This window comes from Eumetopias jubatus, unplaced genomic scaffold (genome assembly GCF_037043125.1).
Source record: "Eumetopias jubatus isolate StellerSeaLion01/CBP00866 unplaced genomic scaffold, mEumJub1_p1.0 scaffold_15, whole genome shotgun sequence".
NCBI classification, from domain to species: domain Eukaryota; kingdom Metazoa; phylum Chordata; class Mammalia; order Carnivora; family Otariidae; genus Eumetopias; species Eumetopias jubatus.
In genome coordinates, this window is record NW_028274821.1 from 1,224,329 (window position 1) to 1,251,574 (window position 27,246).

General features: G+C 49.8%; 2 protein-coding genes across 3 annotated transcripts in view; both read left to right on the forward strand.

Annotated features, from left to right (window-relative positions):
- The window catches only part of FAM120A (family with sequence similarity 120 member A), a 92,414-nt gene extending 65,473 nt beyond the window's left edge, over positions 1 to 26,941 (forward strand). The window contains exons 11-18 of one of the 2 annotated variants that reach the window (XM_028093076.2): positions 1,783 to 2,032; positions 8,414 to 8,528; positions 13,429 to 13,638; positions 15,123 to 15,306; positions 15,842 to 15,979; positions 18,205 to 18,346; positions 18,805 to 18,901; positions 25,049 to 26,941. In XM_028093076.2, the coding sequence (XP_027948877.1) occupies positions 1,783 to 2,032; positions 8,414 to 8,528; positions 13,429 to 13,638; positions 15,123 to 15,306; positions 15,842 to 15,979; positions 18,205 to 18,346; positions 18,805 to 18,901; positions 25,049 to 25,360 (1,448 nt within the window). In that variant the 3' untranslated portion in view covers positions 25,361 to 26,941. The remainder of the gene's footprint in view (positions 1 to 1,782; positions 2,033 to 8,413; positions 8,529 to 13,428; positions 13,639 to 15,122; positions 15,307 to 15,841; positions 15,980 to 18,204; positions 18,347 to 18,804; positions 18,902 to 25,048) is intronic. The other variant, XM_028093077.2, reaches the window with a different exon arrangement.
- PTPDC1 (protein tyrosine phosphatase domain containing 1) overlaps positions 1 to 27,246 on the forward strand; it is a gene marked incomplete in the record, with an annotated part of 669,594 nt that overhangs the window by 280,361 nt on the left and 361,987 nt on the right.

Genomic DNA, 27,246 nt, shown 5'->3' on the forward strand with positions numbered 1-27,246 from the left:
TTGCTTTTTTTGGCAGGGAAATGAACATTGTGGATTAACCAGTAGACACACAGCAGCCTGCTGGTTAAGGGCTTGTTTTGTGACCAACCTTGTCCTGTTTATCGGGGGCTGACGACTGCCAGCCTCTGATACTAGTTGGGCTGAGGGGGCCTTGTGGTGGTGACAGCCGCCCGGTGTGCATGCCGCATGTGCCAAGGCTTGGCCGGTGTGGGGCTAGATTGTGAGTCCGAGGACAGGGACTGCGTGGGTGCGTGTCTCAAAATATGGATGAGTACAAAGATGCATGTATTTATGTATACATGTGTATCTGCGCTTAATGGACTTTAAGTATTTTACACGTTTTAGATTTTTCCTTAGTATTTAAATGTTAAGATACTCAAATGTGAATGGAAGGGATTTTCCAGTGACAAAACAGTAACTTTTTTGTAAGAAGACAGTTTTGGGGAGCTATCTTGACCTGCACCCTGCTCCAGCAGCCTGCTCCTGGGGTGGGAGTCCCAGGGTTCCGCGGCGGCGCACCTTTCCCTGCCTTGTCTGGGGCTGGGTGTGCGGAGCTGGCTGTCCTGTTGCTGACGCCCTGAGTGTCCAGGTGTCTGGCTGCCCATATTCTCCAGGACCCTGTGCAGGCAGGACCGGGTGGAGCTGATCGCTCATTCTACCAGAGTTTGGGCCTTCAGTCTCCCGTCTGCCTTGGGCAGTACTTTCGGGAAAGTGAGCCCATCTGGGATGCTGTCGTTTGGGTAGAAGGGCCTTGTGGAGGAGGACAGTGGAGTCCTGATGCCATCTGGTTCTCGGTGGGTCGCGCTGGCTGCTTCTTGGTTCCCACTTCTGCTCCAGCAGTCATGGGCCCAGGTGAGCTTTCGTTGCCTAGGAAGTGCACACCCAGAGCCCAGCATCGGCCTGTCCCCTCAGCACAGCGAGGGCACACTGGACGCAGTCCCTGTGGTGTGCCGTGGCTTCAGCGTGACTGCCCTGTCACACTTTCCTCTTCCTGGATTCGAACGTGTGGGGAAAGAGGTGCTTGTTTGTGCTTTAAGAATTAACGGACTCGAATAGTGGTAAGACCACTATGGGGAAGAGGCCTGGTTTCGGATTAGATCAGCTTAGACCTTCTTGCCTTTTTGGAGGTGAAATGGGGAATTTTATTATGCGGTGTCTTCAGTCTTCCTGAATAGAATTACCGTGTGCTGGCATCACCTGGGATTTCAAAACACTGAATCTTGCCTCAGTTTGTTGCCTTACTGGGCTTTTAGGGTCTCACTGCAGGGCACTTATTCTTACTAATCTTTAAAAACACAGTTTAAAAGGGGACCGTCCAGCGAAGTGGCACCAAGTGCGGATTATTTCTCAAATCTGATCGTGAAAGTATCTATGGAAAAAGATTAGCCATCTAAATTGGATTTCCTTTGGATTTCCGTGATAATCACATACTTCTGTAAATTTTACCAGTTGTTAATATTAAAACATAAGAGACTTAATAAAATTTTTTCCAACATCCTTGATTTATACATCTTAGTTGTATGGGTAAATCAAGTCATGATTTGATTGAGGAGAAACTTACCAGTGGCCTGAATGGAAATCTGATTGAGCCACGAGAAAGTGCATAGGGGACAGAACGTTCTAGAGCCGAGGACTGGTGGCCGGTGGCCTGCTTGTGAGAGAGTGCGTTGACGTGTGAGCGGTGGCACCTGCAGACTGTAATTGTTGGAAGGTTGGGTGTGTTTCGGCTTCCAGTGGCTGAGCTGGGCGTAAATGGTTCTCCTCTGCTCTTCCCTCCTCCAGTTCCGCCTGTGATCATTAAAGAGTGGGCAGCTTACAAGGGGAAGTCTCCACAGACGCCGGAGCTGGTGGAAGCGCTTGCCTTCAGGGAGTGGACCTGCCCCAACTTGAAACGGCTGTGGCTGGGGAAGGCGGTGGAAGACAAGAACCGCAGGATGAGGGCCTTCCTGGCCTGTATGAGGTCAGACACGCCCGCCATGCTCAACCCGGCCAGCGTGCCCACCCACCTCACGGTGCTGTGCTGCGTCCTACGGTAGGTGGGCCGGTGCCCGCAGATGCTGTGCATGTGAAATGAGGAGCTGTCCCCATCCCGTGTTCGTGTGATGAAATGCAGTGTGCATCAGAATTGATCCTGTGTGGCATGTTTATGGGATGGCTGTATTTGTGTACTGTATGTAAATATCATACTGATTTTAAACAGGCTTTCTCCCTTGAATATTAGAGATGTTGAAGGCTGTGCGTGTTATATTATGTGTTATTTGGAGTTCTGTAGGGCAAATGTAGTAGCTCTTTTAATCATGTGTAGATCAGTACGGACTTGTGGTTATCTGTTTCATTCCTAGGGTTATAACCTCATGTATCCTTGTTTATTTGGTTGCTCAGATTGTTCCAGCTCAGGCCTCGGGGGCTCGTTCAGTGGGCTCTTGTGTCCTCTGTTCCCCCAGCACATTCTTGCTTTCTGGCACCACAAGATGCCTGCTTCGCTCTGGACCCTGCCTTCTCCAGGGGTCCGGCTCCAGCCCCTTGGAGAGGGATCAAAAACCCGGATCTGGGCCTGCATGCTGGCATGCCCTCAGCGGACGGGCCCCGAATGCCTGTGTGGACGCTGTTGGTGTTGGGAGTTAATTCGTGTTGGCATGTATATCTGAACTAGGTTCATTAGTTTTTTGAGGGTTTTTTTGAACCAATTTCCAACTTAGGAAAAAGTTGCAAGTACGGTACAAAGAGCTTTTTTGTGTAAGAGTTTAATTTTTTTGATTGAAGTATAATTAATATACGTTATATTAATTTCAGGCGTACAACATATTGACTCAACAGTCGTGTGCATTATCAGTGTTCACCACACACACAGACTCCTAATACGGAGAAGAAACTGGTGGTTGCAGAGCAGGAGGTGATGGGGGTGGGCAAAATAGAGCCTTTTTTTAACCCACATACTGGAGTGTGGTTTTTGAACAAACAAGGGCATTTTCTGATAAACACAATGTAGTCATCAGAATCAATCAACATCATGCCTATTTCTGTCTAACTTCAGGGTCCATTTAAGATCCTCTGTGTTTGGAGGTAAAGTCCTGTTGGTTTTTCTGCCAAACGCTGGAAGGTGCGGCTGCCCCTTTGTTGCTGTGGTCTCGCATGGGCTGTGTGCCTGCACCCTGACCGTGAGGCGGGGCAGGTGTCTGCAGGCTTTTCCAGTGGGGCTGCTCTGTCCTCTGTGTAGCTAGGACATGTTTCGTGGGAGGCTGTTTGTGTAAACACTCCATTCCTCCTTAGACTTCCATGGACTCACAGCTTCTGCCATCTTCAGGGGCCCCTAGGCCACTCCTGCCATCACTCAATCTGGTGCTTCGTTGTCACTGGCTGGGGCCCTGTCGGGCTGGCCTGTGTGTTCTCCTGATGGGTCTCCATCATCCTAGAAGCCACCACCCTTCTCCTTCTCCAGGCAGCCCTGCTTCCTAGGGGTGGAGACGGTCTCCCAGGCCCTCCCAGGGTGTTTCTGGTAAGCAGGTGCCGCGTGCCTTTGGACCCTTCCCACGTGGCGGCCTCTGAGCCTGGCATCAGAGCCTGGGGGTCCAGCCCTGTGTGGCCCTCCTCCCTGGCCCCCGACTCCCCTGTTTCTCACCCTGGGCTGAGGACGGGACAGAGCTTTAGTCGAGTGTTCATTTCCTGATGTTTCTTAAATTCATCACAGGCTTTAATGTCAGTGACTCATGTAGAAGCTTCTCCTTCTCTAAACTGAGGTTGGCATGAGCGATTGAGGATTGGTTCATGGGAGAGACTAGATCTTTGTTTCGAATCTTCTGTTTTCCTCGAATGGAAAATTTATTTATGGACCTGTTTTTATCAGTAAATATATATATATATAGCCAAAGATTAGCGATGAAGATTTTCGATGCTCTAAGATCAAATTAGCAAGAATAAATTTAGTTGATTGTATTTCTCTCTTCCAAGTTTGAATTGGTGTGTGGCCTTTACCCCAGTGGACAGCTGACCGTCCGCCCACCTGGAGAGAGGATGCCTCCTGCCGTCCCCAAGGCTGCCCTCCTCACCTGGTCTCTCTCCTTGTCCTTGTGGCCACTCCTTGGCCATCACCCCAGGCCTTTGTAAAGTCTTCCAGATTTCAGGATTGTCCTGGTCCCCATTTTTAAGGCAATCTTTATGGTTGTTTATAGAAAATAGACTCATTTTAGAACTTGGGACGGTTAGTAAATGTGACTGGCCATGTCACGAGGGGCTCTAGCACTCTGGTGGGAGGCAGGTGACTTGCTTGGCTGTGGAGATGGGCACACACCTGGGGTTTCTTGCATGGAGAGCCTCTCACGGTTTCAGGTCCTGTGGAGGTAGAGCTGGTTGAGGAGACGAAGTCAGGAAGAGGTGAGGGACTGCGGTTCATAGGACCAGTCCCCGGGGGCTCGGGGGCCACCTGTAAGCAGGCTGGTCCACTTCCACTAAGAGAGTCTGTTCTGCCTTCTGCATTTTGGGCTTGGGGACAGGCAGGTGACAGACGCACTGGCTCCATGGTACGACCGCAGGTCATGGGTGTGGGCTGAGTCGAGGCCTCACAGTTTGGAGGGGGTGGTGCTTGGAAGGGCCAGGAGGAGGGGTCAGGGTTGATGTGTGCCCCTGAGGCCCTGGGGTCGGACCTAGGTCCTGGGAGGGGAGGTGGTAAGGCCCTGTGGGTGCCCAGCAGATGACTGTTCCTGGACAGAACCGGTTCTGAACTCAGGTTCGGCGGCTCGCCTCTCAAAAATCAACACTCGAGAGACAAGTGATAGTGGGAAAAGAGAGGTCGCTTTATTCAGAAAGCCAGCAACTGGCGAAGAGGGTGGACTAATGTCTGGAAGGCCACCGTCCCCATCCAGGCCAAGCGGGGAGGGTCTTAGAGGGGGAGGTGCGGGGGATGGGGAGGGGGCTGCGAGCGGGAGACATGGTGCCCAGGCGGTCGGCCCTATGTCCACGGGACCCTGACAGACTTGCTGGCATCCATGGCAGGTGTTTTTGAATGTGGGCTGGCCTTATCTCTTGGGAGAGACTGGTCCTTCACTCTCAAGGCCAGTGATATGCAAATCCAAGGAGAGCAGGTTAGTTTGCTGCGGACGGGGACATAGGGCAGCAAGAAGGGGTGCGTAAGCCTGAGGCCAGCTCCCTGCTGAGGCCATGGGAGTGCTGCAGCTAACCCTTGGCTGTGGTGGCTGTGCGGGGCAGGGCTGGTGGTCGGTCACAGGGTTTCCCTTTCTTTGATTTTCTCTTTCCTTGCCTTTCCTTTTTGGGTTTTGTTTGTTTGTTTTGCATAACTTCAAACTTGAACAGATTGTGAGAGGGGTTTGAGGAGTTTGCGGCTGTCCTTCACCCAGACTCCCTACACACGCCCTTGAGTGGAAGTTGTGGGTGCGATGCCTCTATCCCTGAGCTCTTGGGTATGTGTTTCTAAAAACAAAGACATTGTCAAAATCAGAAAAGTCATCTTAATTCAGCTTGTGCATATGTCTCTGTGAGATTTTGCCTGCTGTCCAGTGATGTTGTGCATCAGCAACAGGAGATCTCAGCTCGTGCTTGGGTTCAGCTGCCGAGTCTCTTCTAGTCCTTGAAGTGTCTAGGCTTCCTCTAGGTTGATGCGGAGTGAACACTGGCGTGTCTGCAGATGGTCCGTCTTATAGATAGCACGTGAACTAACGGGGCAGCAGCTTCAGGAAGCTGTCCGTACAAATGGGCTCCCAGATCTTGGCTGCCATTCGTCTGCCCCTGATTAGACTGTTTCTCAGTCCGCGTGTTCCAGTGTCTCTTTCCAGTGAGGTATGTTCCTGCCTCCAGGGTCTTGATGCCTGTGTCCCTTCTGGGGCAGTTGACACTGTGACAGCAGTGGGGAATGGGAGGATGGCAGCCAGATCTCTAGAACCATCCTCACGAAGGGGGGATGGGGGTGGGGTGCACACCTGAGCTGAGGTTCAGTGTGGGAGTGGAGCGAGTGTCCAGAACAGAGCGGAAGGCGGCTTTCCCAGCATACAGCCAAGACACAGATAGGCCCTCATCGCAGAGAGCTCACGTTCTCCTGAGCAGCGGGCTGGCTTCAGTCCTGGTGGGACTCAGGTCAGTAGTAGATAAGGGGATGGAGGGCTTGAGCCCCCAAGCAGGACGCAGACAGTTGGTGGCTCCTGTGCCCGCACCCTAGGAAGCACGGCCTTCCCAGGAGGGTCACACAGGAACCTGCCTCTGCCTGGCCCCACAGACAGCCTCCCATTGTCTGCTTGTGTGGAGCGGCGTGGCAGGTGGGGGAGCAGGCCAGGCCGTTGTCCATCACCTTTACTCATGACTGTGGGCATGGCCCGTGTGGTGTGGTTTAGTCCGGCCTTTCTGCACATGCCTCGCTCCCTTGTGTATCCAGAACCAGAGAGGTGAATGCTGGTTCTATGAAAATGTGAATAGAAAGCCAAATGGGGGACACATCAGGCATTCTAACCAAAAACATTCTTGTTCAGCTGAACTGACTTTGGAGAGTCTTTGCTGCCAACAAAACCAGTCTGTCCCCAAGACGGCCTTTTTTCTCATTCATCATTTTAAAAGGAATAGGGGGAGGGGTGCTGGGGGAGGTGTTTGTGTCTCGTGGGCGCACAACACTGAGTGGGTCTTAGGCCAGCGCTGTCCGTGTGCGTGTGCTCGCGATAGCAGATCTCATGTTCTGCGCATTTCATCAGCATATAAGAGCAGCCAGATGCGCAGGTGGAGTTTGTACGCGGAGCAGTGTTTCCCACGGCCACTGTTGTCTGAGTGCGGGCCTTTGTGCACACTCGCTGTCTTGCATCGAGCCCTGACGCAGACCGTTGTCCCACAGGCGTGCGGCACCCACAGCCCTGCAGGGGTGCAGTGTTTGTCCCTGCGGACATCGACAGTTCAACGAAGTGAAACTTATATCTCTGTTAAATACATCCAGCTAAATCTAAATACCATACAGATGCAGTGTCTACTGTTTGTTTGCCTTGAAATTTCCTCCTCGCACCACGTAATGTTCCTGCAAAGCACGTAAGCTCTGCCACCGTGTCCCCATCTCTAAGGTGGGGTGGGGTGGCCCCTGCCCTGGGGTTGCTGGGGCCGCGGGGCTTGGAGGTGGTATGTGCCCGTGTAGACCAGTGCCTGGTACCGGTTTTTATTGAAAATACTTCTCATCTGCTGGACGGAACCTCCTTTGTTGCCTGTTCGCGCACATTCCCGTGGATGAGTATTGATTATTACCAAAATAGGGCTCCACACCACCTTGTTCCTGCTTTTGTTGACTTAGATTTTAAGCTCTGAGAGAACTTCCTCAGCAGACAGGACTGGAAGGAGCTTTGTGAGGCATGTCAAGCTCTCTCTGCTCTTTTTGAGCTGCCCGTCAGAGGTCAACAGAGGGGTCTGTCACCCCAGGTTATTTTTAGCAATCAGCGGCAACTTGACTGGGTCGTCCTTCAGGTTTGCCGAGTGCAGGGCTGGGGCCCTCGGGCTCTCGGGGAACCTCAGGCTGGGGCTGGGGTTGTCATGGAGGCAGGGCTTGTGGCGAGGTGAGTAAGGAGGAAGACCATGGACGCCTGGTGGTTCCCAGGCAGATGGCACAGATGGATGTTTCAGATTTAAAAGTCGATTTCATGGGCGCCTGGGTGGCTCAGTCGGTTAAGCGTCTGCCTTCGGCTCAGGTCATGATCCCAGGGTCCTGGGAACGAGCCCCGCATCGGGCTTCCTGCTCGGGGAGGAGTCTGCTTCTCCCTCTCCCTCTGCCTGCCGCTCTACTCATGCTCTCTCTGTCAAATAAAAATTTAAAAATCTTAAAACAAATAAAAGTCGATTTCACCTCCAGCTGCTCACACCAGAGCTGCCCGCGGGAGGTCAGCATGTCCAGGGGTTGTGGGCGCTGGTCTGGAGGCCGTGGTGTCCATTCTGGTCCCTTGGGCCCCTCCCTGTCCCCTCCCCTGGTGCTCTCCTGCGGTGCGGGAGCCTCTTCTGTGCATGTGTCTCACACAACACTCGCTCTTCATCTGAAGCTGCGTCTTTTTTATTTGGACCTAGAGTCTGCCTTCCAGGTATCCGGTCTTCAATCGAAATAAATCATGTAAATTGGTGCTTACAATGTATTTTCAGGGTTTGAATACCTTACCAGAGTGAAGTTGTACCAGAAATCACTGAGCAGCCACTTTGCAGCATGTGCAAATGTGGTGTGCTATTTTAATCACTCTGAAAGCAAACATTGTGTTGAGCCCAGGTGATGAGACACGCGTTTGTAGCTGGTGTCATGCAGTGCACATAAAGACAACTGGGGGAGAACTCTCGGTAGTCCCTCCCCCCCACCCAGCGCATGTCATCTGACTGTCCTTAGAACCTGGATGCCAGGTTGTGCGTGTGACTGGTGACCGCTCCATCCTGACACCAGACCCTCTCTGTCCACCTGTAGGTATATGGTGCAGTGGCCTGGAGCACGGATCCTGCGTCGCCAGGAGCTGGACGCCTTCCTGGCTCAGGCGCTGTCCCCCAAACTCTATGAGCCTGACCAGCTGCAGGAGCTCAAGGTAATGGACAAGCCTCATTCCTTGTGTTGGGAAGCGTTGCTTCGGAGTTCTGTGATGAGGGCTGACCTCACCGGGCAGAGCCGCTCAGAGCGCTAGACTAGAAAACCGAGCTGCGGACTTGGGAGCCTTCAGGGCAAAGGCAGTATCCTTCCCGGTGATGGAAACGGTCAAGTCTACTTCTGTCCGATAGAGGTTTTCCCTCGTTACCAGGGGGCGTTTACTCTTATTTTCACATCAGGAAGTAAACTTGCTTTTGTTTCAGGTGGGGACCCCGAACCCCAGGGAGGGCTTGGTCTTCAGGATTTTCTCACATCTGGCCAGGATTCTTTTCTCATTTCGTTCTTTTGTTCCTAATAACAGCATTCGTTTTCTCTAAAAAATAGTCTTGGCCCTCCTCAATTGTAAACCCCTTTAAAAAGCCACTTGAAGAACAGTGTTACGCCATCATCCCTATGCCCCTTTTGCTTAGCATTTAACATCATATTCCTTTTAAGTTTTCCTTCCAGTAACTCCTTTTGTTCTTTATTGTTTTCGCAACATTAATTTTCTCCAAGTGGCCCCCTAGTTTTTGGGGTGCTTATCTTTTCAGTGCACTTGGGTCAGTCGCTGTGTTCGCACAGCCATACTCGCTTTCTGTAATGTCTGTACTAAACTTTAGAAAGTTTAAGACTTTCCAGAGTTAGTGAAATCAGTGGATCTGCTTTTTCTTTTTAATGTACAGGGGTTTTGTTTTTTTTCCTTTGACATAGTTTTTTTTGGTTTTGTTTTTGTTTTTTAATACTTGATTTGTAATCAGATAATCTCTTTTGACAAATTGCCTTCACTTTTAGATCTTTTAGTTATTCTTTATGAAGGCATTCTTTCCCTGCAGGGGTGTTTGAGGCTCACTTTATACTCAGTATTCCACAGTTGGGGCCCAATCAATGTCTGGTTCCCCTGAATTATTTAGTTAAATTCAGTAATTTGGTGTTGAGTGGCCCTCAACTGTGCAGAGCCCTGGGTCACACGTGGTCGCCCTAGGCTTCTGATGACTTTGACATAAGCTAATAAATAAGACAGCAAAACTTAGAACCCACCCCAAATTATATTCGTTACTTTGCAGATCAAGCTTTTCTGTTTGTTAGACAGAAATTATTTTCATTTGTAATGTTTTTGAATTTAAGTTTTCGTTCTAGAATATTTGGCTGGGTGTCCCCAAAAGGCTGGCCCTCAGCGCAGGCTCTCGCTTGCGTGCCCCCGGCTGGTGGTGCCATCAGCTCTGTCTTCGTCCCCAGCCTGTGCTCAGGGGTGTTGTGAATACTTTGACTAGCGTGTGGTGCCATCCCTCTACCTCTACTTCCTGTTTCTCTTATTTAGATTATTACATCAGTATTGACATCCCAGTTCTGAAAATCAGACCGCCAGGTATCAGGTATGCCCACCAAGCCTTACTCACCATCAAGTTGCTTTTCCTCAAAGTTCATCTTCTCTCCCATATCCTTTTCATTTTGGATCAACACATAGGTATAACTTTTGAAAGACAGCCACACTCTAAGCTTTCATTTTGGTTCTTTTGAGGTCTTAGTGCTTTCATGGTTTTCTCCTGATCCTTCATCTGAAGCCAGGTGTTTCTAGAGCTGTGTTTAGAAAGACCTATTTTATGTGCAGTGACTTGAGGCCTGCCACTGTCCCTTCGGCTCTTGCTGGTCTGGAGGTCCACCTTCCCTTCAAGGACGGCCTGCACTGCTGGCACTTCACTCCCAAGCAGCCCAGATTCCGTAGAGCTAGAAGGGGGAAATAGTATTCACTGGGGGGAAAGGTAGTTTTTTTTGTTTTGTTTTGTTTTTTTAAGATTGAGGATTCTCTCAGCTCTCAGATTGAGAATTGATAGAAATAATCATTATTTAAATGCTGTAGAAATCCCTAGGCAAAGCTGAGAGTCCTAAAATTCAGTGATAGAAAAGTTAATTTTTAAATTGCTTTTTCATTTAACCATTAAAATTTTTTATATATCGAAAGCAAGGATGATGCTTTTCCATGAAATGCCATTTCACTGTTTGGGATATAGTCAACTCTTGATTTTGGTGGTTGTCTTAGGGGCCTCTGTCCAGTTTGTGGATTGCCCAGACCCTATTTTTGTTCTCCCATTTTTGTCCATTCTATGCTTTTTAGAATAAAGAGGAGAAGAAAAGTAAAAGACCCAGTTCTGACTTTGGCCTCTCGTTGGCTTTTCTGATGGGAGGTTTGGTGGGGAAAGATGTTGAAAGCATTAATTTAGAATGACTTTGTAAGAGTGCCATCTTGTCTGTGGGCGCTCAGTCTGCCCACTGTGACTGTGAACAGCTGCGTGTCCAGCGTGGCTCCTCGCAGACGTGGTCTGCAGGGATCAACGGCCCTTGTTTTCCCTCCTGTATTTTTTAGGTGCTTCTCTTAGGCTACCCGCATGAAGGTAGTGGTGAAGGTAAATCGGTGCGGACCCTGTGCCTGGAGGAAGGTGGGGAAAGGGTCGGCAGAAGGACTTTTGTACAGGCTCAATATTTATCCAGTTTCTCTCTCCCCTGCTCTTGATGTCCTTATAATTGCTTTAGACTCTTGTAACAGTCTCACCTACTCAGTGCAGAACGTGAAAGATGGAGGAGGAGGGGCTCTGCGACTGGGTCAGGCCCCTGTGGTGCCTGCAAGAGTCAGGGTGCGCGCAGGTGAACACGGCTGGTCGGAGGATGGGTCTGCGGCCCGGCGCGGAGCTGCTGGGTGGGGCAGCCTCGCTGGCACTTGGTTCTTGAGCTAATTAGGCAGAGGTTGAATCCCGTATTTGTATTTCCTGTAAAGTCAGAATTGTGTCACTTTCTCCAGTTGAGGAACTTTGGACACTGCTGACGATTTTCTCTTCCTGGGTCTAAGAGTGAGGCTGGGCTGCAGCTGTCGCGGCCACACCTGCGACCAGGGGATCAGACTCCAGTGCTGCCAGTGACCGCTGTTAGGGCCCTGAACGCTCTGTGACTCCGTGTCCCACTCCGTGAAGTGGAGTGCTAGGAGAGGTGTGTGTGTCGCACGGTGGCCGAGACGTAAACGGGATAATGTACGTGAAAATGCGCACAGCGGTACCCGATATGTACGTGTCATGGCCCCTGTAGGCGTTACGGAGCGTTATTTGTATAATTAGCACGGAGGGAAAGAAATATAAAACACTATGTGAAGTAATTTAGAAAACTGGACGAGGCAAGATCTGCATGGCAGTTGAGATTTTATTTACATTATTTAAACAGCATTTATTTTGAGAATTTTTTCTGTGAAATTATGGTAGTTGTTGTTAGTAAAACTACATGATTCGATAATCATTTTTGAAACCCATGCAAACGGTTCCTTCACTGATGGTGAGTCTGTTTAGAATAAGTAGATGTGTGTGTGGGTGAGGCCGACTCCCCACACCTCCCGTCAGCTCCCCGGGAGACATCTGCCCACCCGCTCCGTCCTCCACATGAGGGGTGGTGCGTGCACGTGGCCACCACCGGGGGCCAGGCGCTGGCAGCAGCTTCCCCAGAAGGCACTGCTGGGCTTTGGGACAACACTCGCCACCCCTGGCTTCCCCGTGGCCCGCTTGCTGCAAGGCCACATGCCCAGGGTCAGCTTTCCAGGAGGAAACGCTCCCTCTTTCTGCTTCGAGACTCTCAGAGGAGAAGGGACATTTCCACTTCAAGTGAATTCTTTCTCCATTTTGTTCCTCCTTTTCTGTGTTTTCTGCTCATAAATATAAAAATGCACCCGGTCCCATCATGCAGCCCTGCCTGCCCTCAGCCGAGCACGGTATCCCTCCCAGTGAGGCTGGAGGCTCCAGAGAAGCCGCTCCCAAAGCAGGGGCCGGCGGGCTAGGCTGTGGGCATGGACAGGCTTTTCCAGGTTTGGAAAAATCCAAAAAACAGAGTCAGCTGATTGTGGGGATGTTGGCACTGTGCACGAAATGGCAGATGCTCATAAATTCATCATTATCTGGCACGGGCATGACCTTTTTCCTTTTTAATGAAAAGCCAGGGCACCTGCATTGCTTAGTGGGTGCCCCGTAAAGAAGGCATTCTTGGGACACCATCACCTTAGAAAGTAAGCATGCAGGGCAAGGAGACAGAAGCTAGGCAGTGAGAGCTCGGTTCTGGATAATCCACAAATCAGGTCCTTCATAGACGATCAAGAGTTGACTGTATCTGTCAGTGTTCCTTGCGCAGCGCACCAGGTGCGAGCAGATAGGGCGGCAGCACCAGCGGCGGGGGAGGGGAGGGGGGCGGCCAGGAGAGATAGTCTGCATGGTCCAGACACAGTGTTTTTGTTGTTGTGTTCTCCATTTATAAGCTATCCATTTCTCCTGAAACATTTGACAGTCTCATTAATGAGTTGCTATCTAAAACATTAACATATAAAATGATATAAACATGAAGTACAGATTTTAGAATGAAATTATACTGAGTACTTTTTTAATATGACTTGAAAAATGCAGAATCTTACTAGAATGTTCCTTGTTATAATCTTTCTGTTCCTACGTTGGCAGCATGTAGGATCTGCAGTGTGACTTGTTTTCATGCGTGAGTTGTGGACTTCCTGAGCGCTAAGGAGACTCCTGGTAGTCTGTTACTGTGTGGTGTCAGCCACAGCGCAGTCTCACTGTGCGCTTGTGCAACGCTTTACAGTTCCACATTGAAATAAGCAGTATGTTTATAAAGCAGTGTCTTAAATGTAAATCCGTTAAGTAACATAAAAAGCCTGTGCTCAGATAGGCCAGCCCTAGGGTCACTGTGAGGCAATAGCAGGTGTGCTTAGGGGGCATTTGGTGGAGGGGTGTCCACGTTAACTGTGGAGAGCTATAGTCAGACGCTGTGAGAAACAGGTCCTGTTGTGCTCTTACTCCATGGAAATCACTCTTTTCCGTTTAAAGATTGAGAACCTCGACCCCCGAGGCATTCAGCTATCAGCTCTCTTCATGAGTGGTGTGGACATGGCCCTGTTTGCGAATGACGCATGTGGCCAGCCGGTGCCCTGGGAGCACTGCTGCCCTTGGATGTATTTTGATGGGAAGCTCTTCCAGTCCAAACTCCTCAAAGCAAGCCGGGAAAAGACCCCACTCATCGACCTCTGTGATGGTCAGGTCAGTTGCGGGGAACGTCGGTGGGGGGCAGGGAGGAGTGGCTGTGGCCGCCTCAGACTGGGATGCAGGAACGTGCGCTGGCTAATGAGCCCGGGCCAGCCCCACGTGTGCGTAAGTGTCCGTGCAGGCCGCGGGTGCCGATCTCTGGGTGTACAGGCGGCATGCTGCACCCACCTGAGCACTAAGTCACCAGATACTAAACCTTGCTCCTGGGGGTCATACGGAGCTGGGTTTCTGCTGGCCTCTGGCCACATCTCTGTCAGCAATTCCAGACGCTGCCTTGTTTATGTGTGTTTCTGTTGCCAGACATCTCGATGGACATATATTGTGCACTCACATTGTCCTCACGGCCGGCAGCACTGTAACAGCCTGAACAAAGTGCACGTGACACATGCGCTTTCTCCACAAGGCACATCCCACAGCCTGGCACTTAGGGACACAAGCCAGCACGCAGCATGATGCTCAGGCCCATTTCAAACAGCAGAATCACCCACAGAAACAGAAACGTGGCACTAAGTAGACGGTATAAAATCTGAAACAGGATGGCAGAGCCCTGGTGGCACCTCCCACCTCACCCCGCTCTGCACGGTCTTCGGATCGCCACAAGACGGTCACGAGCACTGATTCGGGGTTACAGATACATTTCAGCAATAGGGGAATCCACAGACGTGGGTAAGGAGGGACCCTGCTTGTGTGAAATCCTGGTTTAAGCATAAGTTGAAGTCGGTTGTCAGGCGATCTTGTCCCGTTGCATGAAAGAGGCTCACATTTGCTTCAGGCTTCTAACTACGTATTCTCCCCGAGCCACTGTGGCTCCCAAGTCAGGCTCAGTCTAAAGACAGATTTATGAAGTGCGCGGGTTTTCAGAGCCTTGGATTAAGAATTGGTGTTGCTGTATGTCTTTATGTATTTATTAACAAAAGACACTCCAGGTGAATGTCGTGGGTGTTTTTTCACGATGAATTTGACGCACACGAGCAGTGTTGGGCACGTCTGTGCAGGTGATGTTACCCTCTGTGATGTGACCCCCCCTTGGGCAGCTTCCTGTCCCACCCCAGTGCGGTCACTGTGCCTCGGTGCCCTCTGTGTCACGCGCAGCACACGCCGGGCTGAGCGCTCAGTCAGTGAGCATTGTCTGCGCTGCAGTGTGACCTGTCTGGACTCAGCCGCTGGTTTCCAGAACCAAAACAACACTTTCAATTAAGAACTCCTGTAGTAAATGGTTTTTGCCTGGAAATAAGCCAAGAAAGCCGGGGTTTAAGTTGATGTTTGTCTGGGTTCGAGGTCATGGGAGCAAGAGGGGTCTGTTCATTGCGTTTTCAGTCTTGCTTGCCTTCCGTACGAAGTGTGGCTATGCAGACCGTGACTTGTGGGAAGTATGCAGATGTGTCCTGGCAGTTGGCATGTCTCACTTTGTCCTGTCCGTTCCAATTCAAGTGAAGCCTTGTGAGCCACGTTTTCACGTGCCGGCACTTGACTTGCAGGCTGAGCAAGCTGCCAAGGTGGAAAAGATGCGGCAGAGCATCCTGGAAGGGCTGAACCTCTCCCGGCAGAGCCACCCACTTCCCTTCCCGCCGCCCGCGGCGCTGCCTTTCTACCCTGCCTCCGTGTACCCCCGGCACTTCGGGCCCGTCCCCCCGGCTCAGGGCCGAGGGCGGGGCTTTGCAGGTGAGTGTGCAGGCGCTTTTGGGAGGGACTGGTGGTGTGGGGGGACAAGCGCACGTGCCACGTGCACCACGTGTAGCCCCATGGTGGTCCGTGTCTTGCTGTGCTGGGAACTTGTAATTAATCGTCAGGCTTATGATGAAATTTGCAGCACCAGCTTTTCAGGAGAGACCAGCGCAGACTCAACTCCCGAAGCCGTGATGAGGAAGGGAGAGAGGGAAATACAACACTGCTGCAGAGACTAGGTGTTAGGGTTGGTTGGCTCACGTCTGGGGGCCAGAGGAGTCCTCTCCGCCAAGGCCACCCTCCCCGACCCCCCTCCCCCCTCCCCCCCAGCTAGTGGCTGAGCGCCCGTGGTTGATAGTTCAGAGTTATTCCAGTGCTGGTAAGGGGGGCTGGGAGACCCCCTTCCTGGCAGCTGATGGTGTGGGAGCAGCAGCTGAAGGAGACGGGGTCACTCTGCCCAGAAGTCCACCGGCGGCTCCCCCCGATCCTGCTCCTCATGGCTTCTCCGTCTCTCTCCACCTGGGTCCCACAGGAGTCTGTGGCTTTGGAGGCCCCTATGGGGAGACTGTAGCAACAGGCGCTTACCGTGCCTTCCGAGTGGCAACGGCAGCGGGACACTGCGGAGCCTTCTCCGGCGGTGACAGCAGCAGGACTAGCAAGTCGCAGGGTGGTAATTATGCCATGCCTTCTCCTAGAGCTTCGCTGCCCCGCCTGGCCCCCCTCTGCTGTCCTGGCCCAGCACTGCATCCTTTCCGCTAGGCCCGCTCCAGCCCCGTCTGCCCCCAGGTCTCTGCCTTGCAGCGGGGCCATCGGGTGTCCACATGGCCCTTTGCGCCTGGCCCCAGCGTCGCCTCCTCTGCTGGGACAGGCTGCCTGATGGTGCCTGTTGGTAGGCTGCTCCCCCGGCGAGAGAGGACAAGCTGGTGTAGAAGGTTCTGAGGCCGTAGCAGAACTCCTGGCACAAAAACTTGCCACAGACTGTTTCATAGGAAACATTTTAAAAGAAAGTTCTAATACCACATATATAAATGAGTTTATTTTAAATTCCCTTTGCTTCTCTTCTTGTATGTGTTAGTCTTACAGGAGAGAAAAAAGTCAACATTTAGTTTTGAAATAATATCTTGTGATTTTGCTGTAATTAGAGCTTGTGACTCGTAGCTTTGTCACATGTCCTGTATTTTGGGAATGCAGAGTTAGACCCGGCCATCCCATCCACATTACAGGACTCTTCAGATACATTTTTGAGTAACTTTAGGATAGGCAAGTCTTCCCCTCCTGCCCAGGAATATTTTCCCAGCTCAGCTTCTTGGGGCTGGAGGGAGAGCTCTTCTGGAGCAGTAAAGACTCGCAGGCCAGTGCAGCGCCCCCTCTCCCCCGACAGGGCTCTGGGGCCATTTCTCCCTCTCACCGGCCCCGCATGCCCCTCTCCTGCCTCCCACCAGTGCTTTTCTTCCTGTCCACGCCATGCAACGTGCAGTGACTCGTGCTCTCTGCTTCACCATTGGCTTCAGCTCCTTGCACCCCTTGTCTGGACACTCACATCAGTGTGCAGTTGGGATACAACTCTGGGTAGGGTGGTGGATGTGGACACTATGGGGTCAGAAGTAGTTTCTTGAGGGGCGCCTGGGTGGCTCAGTTGGTTAAGCGACTGCCTTCGGCTCAGGTCATGATCCTGGAGTCCCGGGATTGAGCCCCGCCTCGGTCTCCCTGCTCAGTGGGGAGTCTGCTTCTCCCTCTGACCCTCCTCCCTCTCATGCTCTCTGTCTCTCATTCGCTCTCTCTCAAATAAATAAAATCTTAAAAAAAAAAAAAAAAAGTAGTTGTTTCTTGGGCTGAAATGGCAAGAGGAACCTCTTTCATAACTTCCCCCAAATTGTGTCTGGAGCTCAGCTCTACATTGTCTAGTGGAGTAACGGTCGGCCACTGTGGCTCTTGAGCACTTGACCTGGGCTCATCCAAGCTGAGCTGGGCCCTAAACACAATATACACATCCAATTTTAGACCTAACATAGAAAAAAGAATACAAAATATCTAATTAGTAGTTTTTATATTGATTACACTTGAAATAATACTATTTGGGATATATTGGGTCAAATAAAACATTATCGAAACCTATTTCATCTGTTTTTGTATTTTTTCAGTGTGGCTATTAGGAATGTAAGGCTTGTGGGCAGTGCTGTCTGGCAGCTAACTGTCATGTTGAAAACCTGGGTGATGGAGAATATATTAGAATCCATTCCATCTGCCAGGAAATAAGAAGCTTGAGGTTCTGTTCTGTTTGGTTTTTATCAGAAGTTTTGCTATCAGTTAATTATTTGAGAATTTTCTTAGTTTAGTCAGAAAACCTTAGAAAATGCAGGCTATACATAGCTAATAGAAGTTAATGAATACAGTGGATGTTTGTGACCCCACGTGAAGGAATTCTAATTTAACAATACAATGAGAAATAAGAGCCACATTTACTGGTTAACTTCTGTAATGTTTGGTGAAGGCAGGAAACTTGGAAGCAGTTACCAGAAGAGAAAACATTCTGAGTTTGCAGGTGTCCACCTTGGTGGTGGAGGTGGTGCCTGAGCACCCAGTGGCAACACTTTATTTAACCTATTTCAGTCTAAAAGCCTTGCATAGTTTGTATTTGTAACTTGTCAGTTGCCGTGAGTTCTGTGAATAGCCAACACGTTTGCTTACTCTCAGGTGTCTTTTTAACAACAGTTAAAACCATTAAAATCAAATGATGTGCACATAGATACTTTACGTAATAAATAAGAAGCCTTCACAAAAGAAGGGAAGGGGGCTTTATATGAAATGTAAACCACAATTGAAAAGAAATTGCTTGCTTGTTTTTGCTATTTTTAATTCTGTGATTGTCAAGATTTGTTCTATTTTTTTCTGCAGGAATCCAGCCAATACCTTCTCAGGGAGGGAAGCTAGAAATAGCTGGCACCGTGGTTGGCCACTGGGCTGGGAGCAGACGGGGCCGTGGGGGCCGTGGGCCTTTCCCCCTACAGGTAGTTTCTGTTGGAGGACCAGCAAGAGGGTAAGTTCTGAAAATGTGTTTGTATTAATAAGAAAACAGCCTCTTCTTTCAATTGTGACTTCACTAGGAACATTTTTATATCATTAGATAGATTCTTTGATGTCACTGTTTGTGGTTACAAAGGATTCCATGATATATAGTATTGTGTAGTTATTTTAACCATTATTAAATAATTATCAACACATTCAGTTAACTGTTTTTCAGTATTCAAAAAAAGTAACATTTTTGAAGTGTATTGTTTTTCCAATTGAATATTACTGGATATGGACCAAAACAATAAGATTGATTTCTTGGAATGTTAGGATAAATCTGTGGTGTGACACAAGTCTACTGCATGAGATGGACATCATTTTAATGACTGAGCCACCCAGGTGCCCCTAGATGGATATCATTTTAAACGTCTTAGCTGTCTCAGCAGATTCAAGCCTGTGTGCTTCTGTCATCTTTTATCCATTCAGGCGTCCAAGGGGAGTGATTTCCACCCCGGTGATCAGAACGTTTGGAAGAGGTGGACGGTACTATGGCAGAGGCTATAAAAACCAGGGTGTGATTCAGGTAATCCACAACTCGGGGCAGTGGCGCACTCTGAGGGCCCAGTCTTGCGGGCTAGTCCTTCAGTGCCTGGGTCTAGATGGGGAGTGCTGGGGTTTCTGTAGCTGTCGAGTGTTCATCTAACACAGTGGTGGCGCGAGGTGTGACTCCTCAGCCTAGTGGGGCTGGTGTTGTCATCGGTGCGGAAGAGTATGGTCTCCTGGTCACAGCTGCATGGGGAATGTTCCAGGGCTGTCAGTGCTGTTTATGTTATAAAACGTTATTTAGGTAAATAGCAGTTAGGGTTTAAGAAGAAAGCTGAAATCTTTTTCTTCTCCTGGACCATCTTGACTAGCTTGTGAGGGGACAGAGTTATGTACACGTCTCCGTGAAAAGAGCTGGAGTTTTCGTCCCGCTTTGGCTGTTACCACTTTAGAACCTGGATCCTGATGAATTTCCCCTTGAGAAGGATCTTTTAGAAATGCCAGTGTACTTCTCAAGTTACGACATTTAATCAAAGTGTGCATTTCTGTCCATGCTACATGTGCAAACCTCAGGACTCCTGTGACTCACATACTAATAACCCACGCACGGAAATTTAATTGGCCAAGAGAAACTAAAATGCCTGCCTTTACCAGCTGATCCCAGCATCTTAAAAACTTCTGTTTTGTTTGTTTGTTTTAAGATTTTTATTTTAGAGAGAGTGAGTTGGGGGGAGGGGCAGAGGGAGAGAGAATCTCAAGCAGACTCCCTGCTGAGCATAGAGCCTGATGTGGGGCTCGATCTCAGGACCCACGAGATCATCACCTGAGACGAAACCAAGAGTCAGACACTCAACCAACTGAGCCACCAGGCACCCCAGAAACTTCTGTTTTGATGAAATCTAGCGAGTCAGATACAAAGGCAGCCCCCTCCCTAGAAGCAGGGCCCAGTCTGCAGTGCAGCATCCCCTGGGTGGGGGTGGGCTCTGCTCACTTTGGCCCCCCAGCCCCACCCCGACCTTCCTCTGCTTTCAGAAACACCCCTCTGAGTGGAAGGCACTCAGCCTCTGCATTAGGTTGATGAGAGGGAGGGGAAGCTGCCCTTGCTGTGCTCCAACCCAGAGCCTGTCCTGTACAGACAGCCCGTGTGCTCCTGTCGGCCCTACTGGCTATGGGGCCTTTGATATAAAACACAGACACCAAAGCCACACAAGACAGCTGTGTGGCGTAGCTTCTTCCTTGTCTCTGTGGGGTGCTCATGTTCTTCAGAGTCCCTGAATCCGCCGGCTTCCCTCCCTCCCTGCTTGTTTCCTTCACTCTGTTGGAGGACAGACAACGCAGTGTGTCACCCACAGACTTCCTGCGTCTGGCTGGGTGTGTGCTGAGGGGGTGGCCCCTGTGACCTGACCTCTTTCTTGCATCCTGGTAGTGGGTCTGTCCCAGTGCCAAGGCTGAGTTGGACCTGCGTGCTTCTGTCGGGCACACATGTTTGCATGCAGGACCTACTGTACTGATGTGCCACTGACCGGATCCATTCAGTCACTGGAAACTGCAAAAGGAAGACATTCTGGTTCCATCATTTCTTTTTTTGTTATTTTTGGGCTATTTTTATAAAGAGCTTCTTGCCCTTGCCTCCTATTTGGTACCTGAGTATGACAATCCTTGCAGGACAGACACCTTGCCCACCCTGGCCGTGGGCCCTTGTGTGGCGTCTGGTCTGCAGCAGCTTCCTTTGCGGGTATTGCCTGGCCCAGCAGAACCACCACATTTCTCTTAGTTCCTTGGGCTCTTTAGTGGGAAATGGCATTACAAGACCACAGTCAGGGTGCCCATGGACCCCGATGCCATGGGGTCAGTCACTGTTCCTCGTGCTCTGTGTGCACACACCTGGACACACAGCCCCGTTTCTTCGTGCAGAAACACACACATGACATGCGTGCTTTTTATTGTATATTTTTAGGATACAATCCTCATGAATTCACACTGATGTGTATAATTTAAACCAAGGGCTTTTACTTTTACAGGACTTCTGTTGAATCTCTTCCTTTCCTCACACCGAATCACTGTTTCTGGACTTTTCCTGTGAACAGAGCTACAGGAAGTACGTGTACTTGCATGTATCATGCCCGCAGATACGCCCACGCCGCCGTGCACTCCGGTGTACCACGCGCACACAGGCGCGTGCGTGTGTATGCCGCTGCTTTTCTTCAGTGAAATACCTCAAGAGTTTATGTGGACTCTTCTGATTCAAATTTAAGACTTTGGAAATTTGACCTAAACTTTACTGTTGGTATCTATGTGTCTTTCCTTCCACCCTGAGAAAACCCGGGCGTGATTAAGGTAGAGTGCCCCCGGACTTGTCGTTGGCTTTGTCCCAGCCGCACGCACAGTGGCTCAGTCCCCCAGCGCTCACGTCTCTGATGGTAGTTGTGCTGTTACCAACCGCGTTGTCCCAGCACACAGTCTTGACCTGCTACCCCACTGCGGCCCCGTTTGCCCAGCTTCTGTGGAAGTGTGTCTGTCCGCCAGCGCTGTCCCTCGAGGCTCTCCTCAGCACACTTCACAGGGAGGGCCCAATGGAAACGAGGGGACGTTTGAAAGCACTTTGCTTTCCTAACAATCAAAAGTGGTGGTTCTTACCTCCCCTTCAGGTGTCTCATGCACATTCTGTCATTTTCTTCTGTCATAAAGCTTTACGTCAAAGACTAATAATAAAAGAATTGTCTTTCCCTTGGAAGTCGTTTGTGGTTTTGGCCCAAACGCCCAAATTGTTTGTTTCTCTGCCAAGGTTTAGTGATGCTCCCCGCTGCTGGTCATTCTGCGTTGGTGCTCTCAGCACACAACGTGCTCCTTCTAAACGCGTTTCAGATCTTGTCTTACGTCAGAAAGTTTTTTTGGATTACTGGTTTTTCATTTCTGTTGTTCTTCCTTCTTGGTTTTCATCTCTGGCACTCCTGTTGAGCTTGTCCTGTGTCTGTTGTCAGTGTTTGGCATGTTCTCCACTCCCTTGGGGTCTTCTTTTGAGATAGAGCTTACCTGCTTCAGGTCGACAGTGCAGTCTGTTCTTACCGTCATGCAGTGACCCTGCTACTTCCCGAACATTCATCTCCCCAAGAAGAAAGCCCTTACTCAGGAGCAGCCACCTCCCAGCCCCTGACAGCCACGAATCTGCTTTCCGTGGCTGTGCTCTGTTTGCGTGTCATGTAAGTGCTCCATTGTGGCACGCACCAGCACGTCACTCCCTTTGTCGCTACGTGACGCTCCACCGTGGGGATGGGGCACATTTTGTGTATCCGTTTATCAGCTGATGGACACGTAGGCTGTTTTCACTTTTTTGGCTGTTACGAGTAAGGCTGCTGTGAGCATCTAGGTATAGGTTCGGGTTCCCAGCTTTATTGAGATGTCAGCAGCATATAGCATTGTATTAGCCCCAGGTGTACAGCATCACCATTTGACACTTGCGTGTATTGCAGAGTGATCACCACAGTAAGTCTAGTCAGCCTGCATCACCTCAAATAGTTACAAAAATGTATTTTCTTGTGATGAGAACTTTTGGTATCTCTCTCAGCAGCTTTCAGATACACACTAGAGTATTGTTCACTACAGGCTTTGCCTTCAGGTGTTTGCGCGGACACACGTCTCATTCCTCTGGGGGTGATTCCTGGGTCCTGTGGGCATTCTGCATTCATGCACTTGAGGAATGGCCAGACTCTCTGCGGCGGCTGCATGGTTTTCCCTTCCCGCTAGCCGTGCAGGAGGGTCTGGGTTTCTCCGTGCCCTTGGCAGCGCCACTTACTGTCCATACTTGAGTTTAGCTGTCCGGCTGGGTATCTCATTGTGGTTTGATTTACATTTCCGATTTTAAGCTTTTCTTCCTTTTTGCCATCTTCATGTATTACGACGTTCACTTGCTGTTGTGTTTCCCTAGTTGGGTCTTTGTTTCTGGCGCCATCTTTGTTTCTGTTTTGGACCTCCCCTCCGGGCTTTCTTGGTCTGCTCTGTGCTGCTCCTCTAGGTGCTGGAGCCAAGGCACGGTGGCCTGCAGGGGTGCGGTTTCTTCCTTGGTTTTCTTATGTTGCGCTCTAGCGGCTCCACCTCGATGCTTCCTGTTGCTCGTTTTTAGGTGACATTAGTGTTCTTGCCCCTTGAGAAGCACAGATAATGAAGGGCAGCTGGCCTGCAGAGCGTCTGTGGTCCGTCTGTCTTGTTGGTGTTGCAGCCGCCTGGGAGGGTCAAGTGTTGGGGGCGGAGGAAGCAGTGCTGCCCGTGCTTGGGGTGCCCTTCGGGGGCGGGGCTCGTAGTGGCCAAGGCTTATGGGAAGACTTGGCTGTAGAAAGAGGGCACGCCTGTTTCTGAACGGGTGCAGTCGGCATTCCTGCTCCCTCCACTGGCATCATCTGTACCTGCCCCCATGGTCTCCAGACAGTGACTGTGGGGAGTCCCCAGTCAGCTGGCCCCTGCCGCTGGCCCTGACGACCCTGCTGCACGTTTAGTGGCAAGTGGGTTTTTCCCTCAGAGAGTGAGGGCTCCGAGGTTGGAAATCTTTGATGTTACCTTTTTCCCCGCTTTGCCCTCTTATCTTTTTGTATTAATTATCTTTCTCAAGGTTCCAACAAAACGACAGTAGTATTGACTTGTGGAAAAGCTCACATTCATATTTCTGAACTCTGGGATTGAACACTAAAATGAGAAGACCTGTGGGAATGGAGCCCAGAGGGGTACCAACCCAGGAACTGCCAGCATGCGAGAGGGCGTGCCAGAGGCGAGGGCGACGGGCACCTCCAGCCCCACTTGGCTGAGCAGGGAGGGCCTTTATTTTCAACCAGGCAGACACCCTGGTTTTCAGAGTAGGGAAGACTGGAGACCAGACACACTGCCGTCTGGGGTTGAAAGGGAAGGAATGCAGAGCTGGGAGATCTGTAGGCGGCTTTCGGGTTCTGGGTCTCAGATTCTTCACTGAAAAACGACCATCTGAAGGCAAAGACCGTTAAGGTTTTCTTCGGCAGTGTGTCTGCCTCTGACAGTAGTTCTCAGCCCTAGTGATGTCGCCCCCTAAGGGCCATTGGCTTTTTTGGGGGACACTGTTGATCACCACAGCTCAGCCTGCAAGCGCTTCTGCCTTCTAATGGGCGGAGGCCAGCGATGCCCACCACTCTGTAGCACACAAGACAGCCCATGGCAGAATGATCAGGTCCAAAAGGTCACGGTGCCAGGCTGAGAAACCCACGGTAAAAGATGTAAGCACCTGGACGATCTCGAGCTGTCTTCCTTGTCTTTCAGGACATGAGCTGAATCACTCTAAAAGTTCATATTTTTCCAGAATTACTTTTAAATCTGTTAAGAGGAGCAGAGAGACCCGTTCAGAAGAGATAAGTCACAAACATATGTGGCGATTATCTGCTTACACTTATTTCTTGTTGAGTTGTCCAGAGAGGACTTAGGTTTGCCTCCATTTGCCAGTAGAAATGGGCCTCCCACAGACTGTGACAGGCGGACGTGTTAGTTGGTGAACATTTGGGGGAGTCGTAGTCTGAAATTTCAGAGAGGATTTATTGAGGGGCGGTGTTAAGGTAGAACTGGTACTATCCAGAAGGATTAGGTAGAGTTCAAGTGGGGCGCTCCTGCATGGCCAGGATATCAACTACAGAGAAGTGGAGGGAAGGGGTCCCAGGACGAACCTGCTGAGACAAGCTTCTGCCAGTGGCGGGTCAGTCAGAAACAAGACAGAGTGCATTAGAGTGTAGACTGTAGAGGCCACAGACCAGAGAGAGTATGGAGTGTAGACAGTACAGACTGTAGAGAGTGTGCAGAGCACGCAGACCACGTGAGGTACAGACCAGAGTACGTAGGTGTATAGAGCAGACACTCTGCGGGTGCTAGGGTACATAGAGCATACAGACTATAAATCTACACAGTGTATGGACTGTGTGCACAGACTGTGGAGAACACAGACTGGAGTGTATGGGGAGGAGAGTGGAGAGAGTGCGCAGGTGCACAGGGGGTATAAGGAGTAGGGCTGTCCAGCCCCCAGAGTATAAAGGGCAGAGAGCACGCACCGTGAAGAGCACACCCGTGCTGTGCATTCCACTGTTGAATCTGGAGCAAGCAGTATCAGGCCTTGGTAGGCCTTCCTTCTCTCCCACTGTTTATCAAAGCTGCTTTATTGCTTGTTGTCCTTGATTCTGACCAGGGCAAGCCTCCTTACGCTGCTTCCGCGGAAGAAGTGGCCAAAGAACTGAAGTCAAGATCCGGGGAATCCAAGTCGTCCGCCGTGTCTTCAGATGGGTCCCTGGCTGAAAACGGAGCGGTGGCTGAGGAGAAGCCTGCTGCCCAGATGAACGGGAGCGCAGGCGACGCCAGGGCCCCCAGCCACTCGGAAAGTGCCTTGAACAATGACTCTAAGACGTGCAATACAAATCCTCACTTAAATGCACTAAGTACAGACAGTGCTTGCCGCAGAGCTGATGCTCTGGAGGCTGCTGTCTTAAAGAAAGAAGAGTAAACTTATTTTTTATAGAGGGTGAAGGATGCTGGAAGGGTAGGATTCAGGAATATCTGGAGAGAAAGAGAGCCTACAGTTATGTACATTTTTTCCTTTCCGTAAGAGAAAAATGAGGACTTTGGAAATTCGGATCCCTCTTTGATATCAGAGATTTAAACAACACATTTTTAGTTTTAACCAGTTGTAGTCAAAATGCTACAATAAAACAAAAAGAGAGAAAGAAAATGAAGAGCATTTGACTCCCACACTTAAAATGAAGTACACACAAAGTTTAAACTGGTTATGACAAAAGCCTATAGTTGTGTTTCTTGAACTATAAAGAAAACAAATTTTGGCAGTCTTTAAGTATATATAGCTTAAAATATCATTTTTAGCATTTGGCACCATATGTATGCCATTATCTTTGATTTTGCATTACTGTTCACAAGAAAGCTTTGTCTAAGGCTTTGATTTTATGATTATGAAAGAAATAAGGCACACCACGGTTTTTCTTTCTTAAATCTCATCACTGTTGATGTGGTTCTTTTGTGTTAAAAAAAAGTGCAACTATCAAAACAAAAAATTATAGAGTAATATTGCCGTTCTGATTTTAAATATGCAGTACATCATACTTACTTTACAAGCAAGTTAAATGGAGATAAAGTTGAAATCATAGAAGATGCAAATGACCTTTCAAAATCAACACAATGTGTTCTGAAACTTCGTGACTTAATACCATGCATCTGTGATCAATGAACTATGTGGTTTTGATCGGACGTAGACCATTAGTGCTACTACTTGAGCTAACCTTCTGCATGGTTCATAATTTTTAAAGTGTGTAGTTAATATTATGCATGTTATTGTCCTTCCATTCTTACCAGTATGTGCCCATTTGCAAAACAAAATGCTAATAATCAGTAATAGTCCTATAAAAGATGTTAACTCTGTTTAGTCATTGACTGATCTTGCTCTAACCTTAAAATTTTGTGATTATTGACCTCTGTTGCATTTATTCTAAAAACCCCCCAAAAATTATCTAGCTGTTTCAAATATCAACATTACCCTGGTGTATTCACTGCTGTATGCATTATTGTTCTTTGTTGCTGTTTTATGCCTTCATATTAGCAAAATATGAAATTCTGTGAAAAACAAAAAAAAAATCCCTTTGATCTTTAAAACAAAAAAAACAAAAAAAACAACCCCCCCTTCTGTAGCAGGAAACAAATTGCTTGTTCTTGAGAACTTTCCCATCAAGAATTTAGTAGAAGCAGGTATACTTATATCATTTTGATGTTTTTGTTACTGTTTCCAAACAATGTACTTTGAAATCAGAATCACTTATTCGTTTTCATATAATTCTCCTGATGCTCTTCATCACACATTAGTGATCAGAAATGAGATGTAATTCCCCAATCCCTGCCCGCGAGACCTGAGTAGGATCTTACTGTAAGTTGAAGGGAGTTCTGCCCTAACTCATGGATTGTGCAAGAATGAACTGCTGTTGGGTCTGACTGATTGTAGGTGGGTTGTGGCGTGCTGTACCGAAGGCTATTGAATGCAACTTACAATGCTTAATAAAAATCTTTATTCTTTTAGTATAAACACGGCGTGGCTTCCGATTCGGCCGGGACCGCGGCGGGGGCGCGCAGGGTGGGGGCCCGAGCCCCGCCGACGACACACACACCCCGGGCCGGTCCTCGGACCGCAGGCTCGGAGACCAAGCAGAGCGCGCTGAGCGCTGCTGCTAATGCCCACATCAGCCATCATCGGGGCTCCCCCGCCGGCCCTGCCCCCCACCACTGTGGCGTTTCCACGGCCGCTCAGCCGGCGGCGCTGCGGACAAGCGTGCCGCGGGGCTCTGGAGGAAACCGGCCACAGCACCCGGGATTCGCAGACGACGGGCGCGC